Source organism: Rhinolophus hipposideros, assembly GCF_964194185.1.
Source record: "Rhinolophus hipposideros genome assembly, chromosome: 12".
Taxonomy (NCBI): Eukaryota; Metazoa; Chordata; class Mammalia; order Chiroptera; family Rhinolophidae; genus Rhinolophus; species Rhinolophus hipposideros.
Window position 1 is genome coordinate 60,476,556 of NC_138058.1, and position 12,367 is coordinate 60,488,922.

General features: G+C 37.2%; 1 protein-coding gene across 1 annotated transcript in view; it reads right to left on the reverse strand.

The window, feature by feature from the left end:
- Positions 1-12,367, reverse strand: part of RAB10 (RAB10, member RAS oncogene family) — a 68,341-nt gene that overhangs the window by 9,651 nt on the left and 46,323 nt on the right. The window contains exon 3 of the mRNA XM_081069646.1: positions 180-318. Within this exon, the coding sequence (XP_080925772.1) occupies positions 180-318 (139 nt within the window). The remainder of the gene's footprint in view (positions 1-179; positions 319-12,367) is intronic.

Sequence of the window (12,367 nt, forward strand, 5' to 3'; positions counted from 1 at the left end):
AGTAGAAACGCTCAACAATGACTTCAATAATAATGATAGTACCTAATAATAATAATAATAATAATAATAATAATAATAATAATGATTATATCCTTAAAAGATCAATTAAAATACTTATTCTTCTCAACCAAAGCACAAATGTGTGTTTATGAAGGGTTTATGCAATTTCTACATCTTACCTCATCTATGTTTCTAAGCCATTTGCTGATGTTTTCAAAACTTTTACCATTGGTGATGTCATATACTAGCATGATACCCATTGCTCCTCTGTAGTAGGAGGTTGTGATGGTGTGAAACCGCTCCTGGCCCGCCGTATCCCTGAAATAAACAGCAATAATTCTATTGAGCATTTTGATATTGCTATATTCAACATAAAAAGCAAAACAATAGTTTGGTAAGATAGAGATTAAAATCCACTATATGCCACGATGCAAAACAGAAACACCACTCATTTAATTCTTAAATGGTAAACCATTACGGTTATTCATAAACGTGTGTATATATAAAAATTTTTGGTGAAAGGGAACTAATGACCTACTTATACTAGATGAAAATCTGGAAAACAGTAGAAAGTGATACATAAAGCTCTTAATAATTATTTAAAAATGAACACTAGAAAACGTGTTAAAATCTCTTGGAATTCCATTATTTTAGTAATCTAGTTCCATAATACAATACAAGAACATGTGCAATTTCTGAACATTAAAGGGCTACACCATAGCATAGCCACATTTATCTTTAAAATTATTTATAAAAAGTTGTAAAGATAATCTCATTTATAAATAACAAGACAAGTATGTAAATAATATTTTTCAATGCCTTCAAGCAAATAATTTAAGACATATATGTTGTTCCTGGAATTTTCCTCTCGTTTGCATCACCAATATCTTCCTCTAGGGATCATTCTCATCAACATATATAATACAGGTTTTTGTATCCCCCATCTTTACTCCCAACCCCACATTTCTCTAACAATGCATTTTTGTTCTCCTTCCCAGCAAACTTATTTTTTTAATTTTTATTTCAAAATAATTATAGCCTAACAGGAATTAACAAAAACAGTACAAAGAAGTTCTGTGTATCATTTACCCAGCTTTCCCCAATAGTAACATCTTACATCACAGTACAAAAGCAAAACCAGAAAACTGACATTGGTACAATCTATAGACTTTAGATTTCATTTTTCACAGATACTCTTCTGCGCATATAGTTAAGATCTCTGCAATGTTATCGCATGTATAGGTCTGTGTAATCACCATCACAAGACAGAAAACTGATGCATAACCCCCCCACCTTATATTCCCTACACCCTGGCCAATAATGTTTTCCATTTCTATAATTTTGTTATTTCTGGAATGTTACATAAATGGAATCATGTAGTATGAAACCTTTTGAAATGGACATTTTCTCCAAGTCTATAACTAGTTTTTTCATTCTCTTGACAGGGTCTTTTGTAAAAGAGAAAAAGGTTTTTTTGATTTTGTTGAAATCCAACTGACAGATTTTTTTTATCTTTTATAGATTGTGGTTTTAGCGTCACGTATTAAGAATTCTTCACCTCGTCTTAGTTCTCAAAGATTTTCTTCCTGTGTTTTCTTCTAAAAGTCTTATGGTTTTACATTTTATATTTACTTTGATATATTTTGAGTTAATTTTAGTACAAGGTGTGAATTTTAAGTAGAGGTTTTATGTTTTTGCTTACGGATGTCCACCTTCTCTAGCACCATTTGTTAAAAATATTAAGGAAATGTCCTTTCTTCACTGAACTGCTCTTGCACCTTCGGCAAAGATGAGTAAACTGCTGTTCAAGCTATTTTTATTTTTATTTTTTTTATTTATTTAGTTTTGGCGGGGGGGTGGTGGGAAGGGAACAGGACTTTATTGGGGAACAGTGTGTACTTCCAGGACTTTTTTCCAAGTCAAGTTGTTGTCCTTTCAGTCTTAGTTGTGGAGGGCAAAGTTCAGCTCCAGGTCCAGTTGCCATTGTTTGTTGCAGGAGGCGCAGCCCACCATCCCTTGAGGAAGTCGAGGAGTTGAACCAGCAACCTTGTGGTTGAGAGCCCACTGGCCCATGTGGGAATCAAACTGAGCTCCAACCGCCTGAGCCACCAGGCCAGCCCGCTATTTTTATTGTTATTCTGTTCCAATAAATGACCTTTGTGTTTGACCCTATCCAATACCACACCATAGCTAAGACCTAAAACTAAACAGACTGATATCCCTACTTATTTTTCTGAATTCTTTTAGCTATTCTAGCTTTTCCATATAAATTTTAGGACAAAGTTGTCTACACCTACAAAAAAAGCTTCCCAACAAACTTCTTTAACGAGTTATCTCTAGTTCATTTCTCCCCAAATTCATTCCTTAATCAATTCTAATCTGATAGCTATTACCGAAAAGGTTTCCAATAACGTTCTGATTATCCAATCTAATATCTAGTTCCTTTTTATGTATTTTAATCATTCGGCAGGATTCTACAGTTAACCATTTTTTTCTTTTTATTCTTTTTTTTTAATTGGGGAAGGGGAACACGACTTTATTGGGGAACACTCTGTACTTCCAGGACTTTTTTCCAAGTCAAGTTGTTGTCCTTTCAATCTTAGTTGTGGAGAGTGCCATTCAGCTTCAAGTTGTTGTCCTTTCCGTCTTAGTTGTGGAGGGCGCAGCTCAGCTCCAGGTCCAGTTGCCGTTGCTAGTTGCAGGGGGCGCAGCCTACCATCCCTTGCGGGAGTCGAACTGGCAACATTGTGGTTGAGGGGACGTGCTCCAACCAACTGAGCCATCTGGGAGGCAGCTCAGCTCAAGGTGCCGTGTTCAATCTTAGTTGCAGAGGGCGGAGCCCACCATCCCTTGCGGGACTCGAAGAATGGAACTGGCAACCTTGTGGTTGGGAGCCCACTGGCCCATGTGGGAATCAAACCGGCAGCCTTCGGAGTTAGGAGCATGGAGCTCTAACCGCCTGAGCCATCGAACCGGCCCCCATTTTCTCTTCTTGAAACATTTTATTCTCAGGACCTTTTGGACACCACATGTTTCTGCTCTTACTTCTATGGCATTGATTGCTCATTCTAAGTATCTTTTGTTGGCATTCAAACATTCAGATATAGGTGCTGATGTTCTCTACATAGCAGCCTGAGTGATCTTCTTTAAATGTATGCTTGATCACATCAGTTTTCTGCTTAAAACTTCCAATAGCTTCAATGGTGGAAAGAGCAGGCCCTTCAACAATGGTGCTGAAACAACTGGGTATCTCCATGCAAAAGAATAAAGTTGGACCTTACTTCATACCATATACAAATATTGATTCAAAACAGATCTAAAACCTAAATGTAAGAGCTAAAACTAAAAAACTCTTGAAAGAAAACATAGGGGGACATCTTTATGATCCTGGATTTGGTAAATGTTTCTTAGAGGTCATCAAAAGCACAAGCAACAAAAGAAAAAAATAGATAAGCTGGACTTCAAAATTAGAGTTGTACTTCAAAGGTCACTATCAAGAAAGTGAAAAGAAAACTCACAAAATGGGATATTTGCAAATCATATATCTGATAAGGAACTTACTATATGCAGAATATAAAAGAACTCTTACAACTCAACAATAAAAGACAATGAACCAATTTAAAAATGGGCAAAGGATCTGACATTTCTCCCAAGAAGATGCAAAAATGGCTTATAAGCAGAAGAGTAGATGCTAAATATCAACAGTCATTAGGGAATTGCAAATCGAAACTACAAAATACCACTTCATACCCACAAAAAGTTGGCTATAATCAAAGAAGCAAACAATAACACCTGTTAGTGAGGATGTAGAGTAATTGGAACTCTCATACACTATTGGTGGGAATGTAAAATGATGTAGACACTTTGGAAAACAGTCTGGCAGTTCCCCAAAATGTTAAATATACAGCTACTGCATGACTCAACAATTCCACTCCTAAGTATATAATCAAAAGAAATTAATACATATGCCCACATAAAAACAATACAGGAATGTTCATAACATTATTCATAATAGCCCAGAAGTAAAAACAACCTAAATGTCTACCAACTGATGAATGGATAAATAAAATGTGTTACATCTATACAATGGAATATTATTCAGCCATAAAAAGGAATGAAGTACTAATATATGCTACAACATGGGTGAACCTTGATAATATCAAGTGAAAGAAACCAGACACAAAAGACCACATAATCTATAATCTATGATTCCATTTATATGAAATGTCCAGAACAGGAAAACCTAGGGACAGAAAGTAGATGTGTGGTTGCCCTGACTGAGAAGTTTGGGTGAGATGGTGGTTGGCTGCTAAAGAATATGCAGATCAGGGGGATCACTTCGTTGAGTTATATAAATGTCTAATCACTATGCTGTCCACCTGAAACTAATATAATATTGAATGCCAACTGTAATTGAAAATTAAAAGAATATGGCATTTCTTTGGGGGAATATAAATATGTTCTAAAATTATGTTCGTGGTGAATATGCCTCATAAATATACTAAAAAACTATTTAACTATATACTTTATTGTTTGGGGCACTTTAAATGGGTCAATTACATGGTATGTGAATTATGTTTCAATAAGGCCATTACAAAAACAAATAAATGAAAAACATGACTAGGCTTAAAAAAACAAAATGTCTAATAGCAATTCATTATAACCAGAACCAATTCCAGTATCCCTACCCTGAGGTTTACAAAGCGTTTGGTTCCAGGATTTGACTTTTCTCCAGCCCCCCACATTTTGAGGAACTCCTTTCCCTGATCAGCGACAGTAAATGTTCTTCATGTTCTCAAATTCCCAAGCTGTTCCCATTTGAGAGCTGCTGCACTAGCTGTTCACACAGCAGGCACATGATTGGCTCCCCCTCTCATCTTCCCATTTTAACCATCACTGTCAGTGAAGCCCTTTCTGACCACCCAATTTAAAGTCGTCAGGTAGCTCTCCATTCCATCTCCTTCCTTTACTTCTCTGCATAACACGTATTACAGATTTCTTTACTGTTTGTTCCCACGCCCTCTAAAAGTTCCAGCAAAGATTTATCTGTCTTCATCACTGCAGCACCCTCAGTATCTATATAGTAAATAAGCACTCAAATGTTTGCTAATGAGTCAGTATTTCAGAATCTTACCTTGCAGGTTCGTTACTAAACTTTAAAATCAAGGCACTCCAATTCAGTTATGTGAACCTTAAAAACACACACATATTTTTAAGTAATTCTTAATGTGCCTAAAATATGAGGAGCCAGGAATATAACAGAATTACCAATATATCGATATGCTTTACATTCAATCCTGGGATGCAATTAAGATGTTCACACATCTGCCATTTATCCATCAATTCAAACACGTACTGAGTGTCTACTGTGTGCTGGGCATTATATAAGAACACACAGAACATGGGTTTGGAATCAAATCCAGGTTGATCCTCAGGTTCCCATTCTTTCAGCTGGGTGACCTTGAAGATATTTCACCTCCCTAGATCGTTTTTTTGTTGTTGTTGTTTTTTATGTCATTCACAATCAGGAGGAATAACTAAAGTAAAATTCTATAATTTCTTTGTTATAGATAACCCCAAAGCAATCTGTACTATGAAAATATGCAAAGATGTAATGTTATTATGTGACTAAAAATTTGTGTTCTCAAGATATTCTAAGTTAAAACCATCTCTGCAGATGTGTTGTAACGTTCAGAGATCTCTCAAGTTAATGTCTGTGCTTAAGCTGTACTCAAAGCTGCTTCACAGAAAAACCCTGGTTTTGCCTGCAGCCTATTTTTTTATAAATCTAAAATAAAATGGTTTTTAATTTAGCCAAGTTAAAGACCTGACTGGACTTTTCAATCTTTTAGAGACTCTCACCACTTTCGCTTGCTTATCTCATCTCAAGGTATAATGACCTGCCCTTAAAATAACGAAAAATCCCATTTATTCATTCTACACATATTTATTGTGCAAATACTCTATGTCAGACACTTTCTAGGCACTGGAGCAAAGACTGTAAACAGAACAAAAATTTCTCTATTAATGGAGTTTACATTCTATTGGGGGGAATCAACTGACTTGCTGGAATTATACATCTTGTGGAATTACCCATCTTTATAAAGTGAAAAGTGCCAAGCAGACAAAAAGTAGACCAGGGGCTGATGTTGGAGGTGGTACAAGCAAGTGAAATTTTAAATGGGGTGGTGAGGGAAACACAGGGAATAAGGAAGTGAACCGTATACATATCTGGGGGGAACAAGTGCAAAGGGCCTGAGGTGTGGCTGAGAAATAGTAAGGAGGTCAATGTGGCTGGAAGGGAGTAAGTGGAGGTAGATTAGTATGAGATCAAGGGTGGGGGATGGGAGTGAACGAAGACTGCCCAGGATCTCATAGGCCTCTGCAAGGACTTCAGCTTTTCCTGAGACAGGAAGTCTATTGGAGCATTTGCAAAAAGAAATAACCTGGGTTTAAAAAGAATCATTCTGTTTACTGTGTTGAAAACAGGTGTGTGTGGGCAGAAGCAGAGTCTGGAGATAATGCAATAACTATCCAAAAAACTGCCAAAAGAAACGCCAGGTAAGAAAAACCATCTAAGACATGCTATCAAGTCTTCTAGGTTGTATCCTTAAATCAGTTAAACCAGTAGGGGGCTACACACACACACACACACAATTTGTCTTTATGTTTATTTACATTTTTAGATCACAGTTTCTATCTTCATTACCTTTAACATGTCAACTCATTAAGAATCATCACACAAAATAGTTTTGTGAAAACTTATCTATATGTGTTATAATCTATTTTCCCCCTTTCCTTACATTATTTCTATAAAGAATAATATAATTTATTGTGGGTAATCCTCCCTCCCTGCCCCTTTCGTTGCATTGACCGCCAAGAATTTACTGTATAGGCAAATTTTACAAATTTAGCACAGTAAATGAACTATCCTTTAGAGATAGTATATTTACATCTACCATTTTTCTCAATTCCAAACCTATTTAGTTACAAAGTGCCTTAAATCAGGTATAATTATAAATGATTTCATGAAAAATACAATTAAAAATTTGTCTCATCACAGCAGAATCAGTTGAGTTCTTTTCTGAACTGGTAATAAGTATAAATTCACTAATAATTCTATCCTCTCAGAGAGCGGATGACATTTCCTATGTAAAAACCAGGCTGGAAATGTACTTATCCAAGACAAGGCGTGTACAGGAGGACCTAGACGCTAAAGCGCTAGGCTGGGAGAGAGAGAGAAAACTTGTATTTCAATTTTTGTCATAAGGAACAATTTAGGGAGAAGACCTAACACTGCACTCCACTATGAATACCACCCCCAACACTATCTAGTGATTTATATGCTTCCTTCCTTTCCATTCATTCACCTTACACCAAGGGTGTCCAAACTTTTCTCAACGTTTTTCACCAAACGCCATATGCGGTAAAATACACAAACAGCTGGGCCCCTCACTCGAGGTGAAGTCCATATTGCCTCACCTGATTTATTTAAGTAAACTAAATATATTTTTGGAATTTGCTGCGGGCCAATTAACAGTGGATTGCGGGCCGCAGTTGGGACTGCCTTTACACAATTAGCAAATTACATGAGATGTGATCAAAAAAATACACTGAATGTTTAAAACTAAAAAATTATTGCAGTAAACGACATATTGCTATCAATCCTCCTCATATATTCCCCCTCGCTTCTAACACACTTATCCCATCGTTCTTGCCACTTTCTGAAGCCGTTCTGGAAGTCCTCTTTCGTGAGTGTCTTTAATTGTGCTGCCGTGGTTAACTCAATGCCCTGAATCGATTCAAAATGTTTTCCTTTCATGGTCATTTTTACTTTGGGGAAGAGCCAGAAGTCGCACGGTGCCAGATCCGGTGAGTAAGATGGATGAGGACACACCGGAATGTTTTTGACAGAAATTGCCATATATACCAGAAGCGATATGTGACATGGAGCATTGTCATAATGGAAGATGACTTATGACACACTTTAAAACACATCTCTCAACCGTAGCTCACACCCGACTGACTGCACCGAACAAGTCAAAACTTGTCACACACTGTTACTAAGGTTCCAGGCATCGCTTCCCGTACTGAAGATCCCTGCCTTTCCGCTGGATGGGACTCGGCAGCAGCATTCACCATATTTTGTGATCACACCTCATACACACTCAGTGTCAAATCTATGAATAAGTTCTCCACCAAGAAAGAACACACTGCAAGAGCAACTACTTAGCTAAATCTAAATCAACATCTAGAGAGGTTTATATTATAATGCTGGTTATTTACAAAATACCAATAAAGAAGATACTGAAATATTAATGTCTCCCCCATCCTGAAAGAAGAGTAATCACTATTTAGGTTCAAAGTAAGTTTCTATTTTGATCCATCGCATACCACTTTCATCTGTTCTTTGATTTTTGTCCCCTCCATCTTCCAAAATCCCTTGTATGCAAATATCTTCCCTCTTTTTATATGCTCTCCTTGCTAAGTTTTTTCTTTTTTTAAGCTTTCTATATCCCATTTTCATTTACATTTCATACATTTCCACTTTTCAACAGGACAGTCTCCACCCCTCAAAATGATCTGGCTCCTCCACTCCTGGATCTCAAATTATCCTCCTCCTGGGTCCCGCCCGGGTCCTCATTACACCAGCTCCCACCAAGTTTAAGGCAATCAACTATTTACTTCAAACTAGAACAGAGCCCTTGGCTCACTACTTCTGGGCTAACTGGTGACCCTCTGCCCAGGGCTAAAAATAGCCACAGCTGCTTACTCATGGGTCAAATTATTTTTAGGTTTGCATACACACACATACACCCAGGGCAGCAGATTCATTCCAATAAGCAAAACAGATGTTAAATACCTGAAGAGCAATTAAACATTGTATATGTTCACAATATCTTTTTACGGCACCACGGGTTTTGAAAGCCTGTTTATAAAACTACTCACCTGAGTTTCCTCTCAAAGTATTTTTCCTTTTAATCCTATGTGTAATAATCAGGTTTCTGAAGCTATAAAACCAATGACACTGAATTTGCCTTACATAAAATAATAGATACAGAGCTAAGAGAATGTTCTGAAGTCCTATTTTTTTCCCTTTGACATATTACAAAAGGAGTGCTATGTTCCTAGGAACTAAAATAGCTTATTTCCTTAATTGTTAGTCCCCCACTCAGGGTCAGGGAAGCTGTGTACTCTAGCTGCTATTACGACAGTTATTTTTAGTCTAGGCACTGACAGCACTGAAACAGGCCAGACACAACATCAATCTGCTCTGCACGTAAGTAAGAGACCCCACATTTCCTAACTTTGTGTTTCTGGTAATATAATGAAGTCATTCCTTACTTTATAAATTAGGATGTCAAATTTCTCACACTTGAGTTTTATTTTAACAAGATCTGGATTTCCTCATAAATAGACATACAATTTCTCTAAATCCAAAATACTATCAGTTTAAATTATACTTTATCTTCACCAAAAAAAGAAAAAAAAAGTCAGAAGTCAAAAGCCTGACATCTGTCCTGCAGAGCTTACATTCCTGTGGGGACAGGAATAAGCAAGTATATAAATATATAATCCCAAATTGTGATAAATGCTAACAAGGTAAACAGGGTGGCATGATTAAGAATGGGGTAAAGGGAAGGGGTAGGTAATCTAGATAGAACCATCAGGGAGGTCCTCTCCTGCGAGGTGATGCTTAAGGTGAGTGAGAGGTAGAGTATGAACAGAAATTACCCCAAGTCATTCACTCAACAAATATTTATTGAGCATCTATATTTACTAGGCTATGTTCTAGGTGGTGGTTGTATAATCACAATTCAGACAAATGGCACTGACTCCACCCTCAAAAAGCTTACATTCTAGTGGAGGGACAATAATGAACACATTTTACAAATACGGTAAGTTAGGTACTAAAACAATACGATGACAAAGACGAAGTAGGATCAATGCGACAATGACTAGAGAGGACTGGGCTGCTTTAGCTGGTCGTCACACAAGGCCTCTCTCAGGAGTAACGCCGACCTGAGATCTGAACAAAGAGGGCAGCAGGGTAAATATCTGATGAAAAGCATTCCAAGCAGAAGGAACAGTTGACATACAAAGGCCCTGAGATGGGGACATGCTTGGCATGCTCAAGGGAGGGAAAAATGGCCGTAGTGGCTGTAGCAAAGCTGGTGAGAGTGAGGTCAGAAGGGGCAGCAGTCAGAACCTAGAGTTTTCAAAGGAAGACAGCAAAAGGGGAATAAGGACCTGCTAGGATATTAAGGCCTATGGCAACGATTCAAAGAGGTAATGGTGGCTTTGACTGGGGGTGGGGTACCAATGGAGATGGCAAATTTATATGGATGCTAGCCACATTTTGGAGATAAACAGGGCTTGTGAAATTAAATTGGATGTTGGGGTTAAGGGAATGGGAAGAATCGAAGATGACTCCCAAGTACCTGACACCTCATGAAGGTAAATGGTTAATTCTTCTACAATGGCATACTACCGATTTTTGGAGACTGCGCTGATGGTGCTGACAGTGGCAAACATTTCTGACCCCTCCCCACCCTTAAAAACAAAAACAAAAGGCTGATTTGAAGTAACTCACTATGGCTGTTTTCCTGGGCAGGACCCGCTACTCTGTGAAAAAATGTAGATAGCAAAAGATACTATAGTGAAACTTTCTAAAGATCTGGGATTTAAAAAGCCACAGACACTTCTCTATCAGCCAAAGAACCTAACTTTAGGCCTACAGCATGTGCCTTGGCCAGGGTGAGACCCGTCTCCACCCTTATGCAACGGATAGACTAAAAGACTCCTGAAAAGAAAGCAAGAGAAGATCATTCAAGCAAAGAAAAACAAAACGAAGCACAGGCTGAAGAGTTTCCAAAACTAAAATTCAATCACAGAACAGGAAATTTTTATGCTGAAACAAGAATCTGAATATATTCATTTAAACCAGAGATAAAAATCACTGTGCTTTTTAGCAGTAAATGGAAGCAAAGCATTTAAATTGAGGACAGTTTAGAATTTTAGTGTATCATAAGTTATGAGTAATGGGTTTTTCATGCTAAAAGCCTTCTTGAATTACCGCAGTATTCTCCAGATCTCTTAACCGGGAGCTATATGGCTTCTCTGTCCCTGGAATGTTAACATGTCAACTCAAGGCAAGAAACAAAATCAGTTGGCATAAAACTTCTAATCGCAAATTATAACTAACCACTCATTTCTAATCCTTGTAGAAAAATGGCTATTTCAAATTAAATCAAGTCAACTCTATACAAGAAAACCTAGACTAAATCAAATCTTCCTTCTGAAGTGTTTTACCTGAGAAAAGTTCTATTAAAATGTCTACAAGTTAAACAACTCTAAATTGGAAATGTTACTATTTCTGTGCTATACTTTAGTTGGGTATAATAGAAATCTTTTCTAGATTAATCTCGAAGGTCACACCAGAGAATTTACTGTCCCAGAAGAGTATGTTCTCAGGAAGGCTCTCTTTTAAAAAACAAATGTTAGTTGTTACTGCTTACTTCTAAAAGCTACAGAGACTACGACGATAAGAGGAGGGAAAATGTTTAAAGCCACAAGGTCAAGAAACAAGGAAAAGTTTATGGAAGACAATGCAGAAGGAGGAATAAGACAAACTGAGTACGGCAAAGGTTCTATGTATTATATAAATGAAAATGGATTTGGAAAAGTATTGTTTGGGCACTTTTGTATCTGTTACATATACATACACACTGAGTCACAGAGCCACAATGTAAAATTACCTCTGTCAAAAAAGTTTGAAAATTATTGGCTGAAAGTGTGTGCAGAGGGATGCAGTTGATAAAAGAGCCAATCAGTGTGGCAGAGCCTGGGAGGGGCTTAGAACACAAACCATTATGAACCATTATGTAGAGCCAGTCAAGGTTGGGATAAGGCAAAGGGCTAAAAATAAAAACAAATAAAAGGGGGGGAAGGAGCTGGTTGAAATTCAGAATTAACCAACATCCTTTCTTTCCTTGAGATCAGTTTTAATTATAATGAGACAGAATATGAGACAGTTCATTTGCTCAGTTAAAGAGTAAGGAAAAATCAATATTCACCAAGTAGCAGATTGTGCTTCCAAGAGAATCATTACATTTAGGAAATGCTTTAAAATGTCTAAATTTTGTATAAATTTGTATTACATTTTAAAGATGTCATAAAGATTATACTTCTAATTACATGATCAGGTAATGAAGACGTTCTGGTTAAATACATCCTACTTCTTCTAATCAGTAGCTTCTTTTAAAGGGTATTCCGAAACTGTCTTTTGAATTCCGAGACACTGTTCTCTCCTAATTCTCCTTCTAACTCTCTAACTATGGCTTTGCGATCTTCACTAACTTCCACC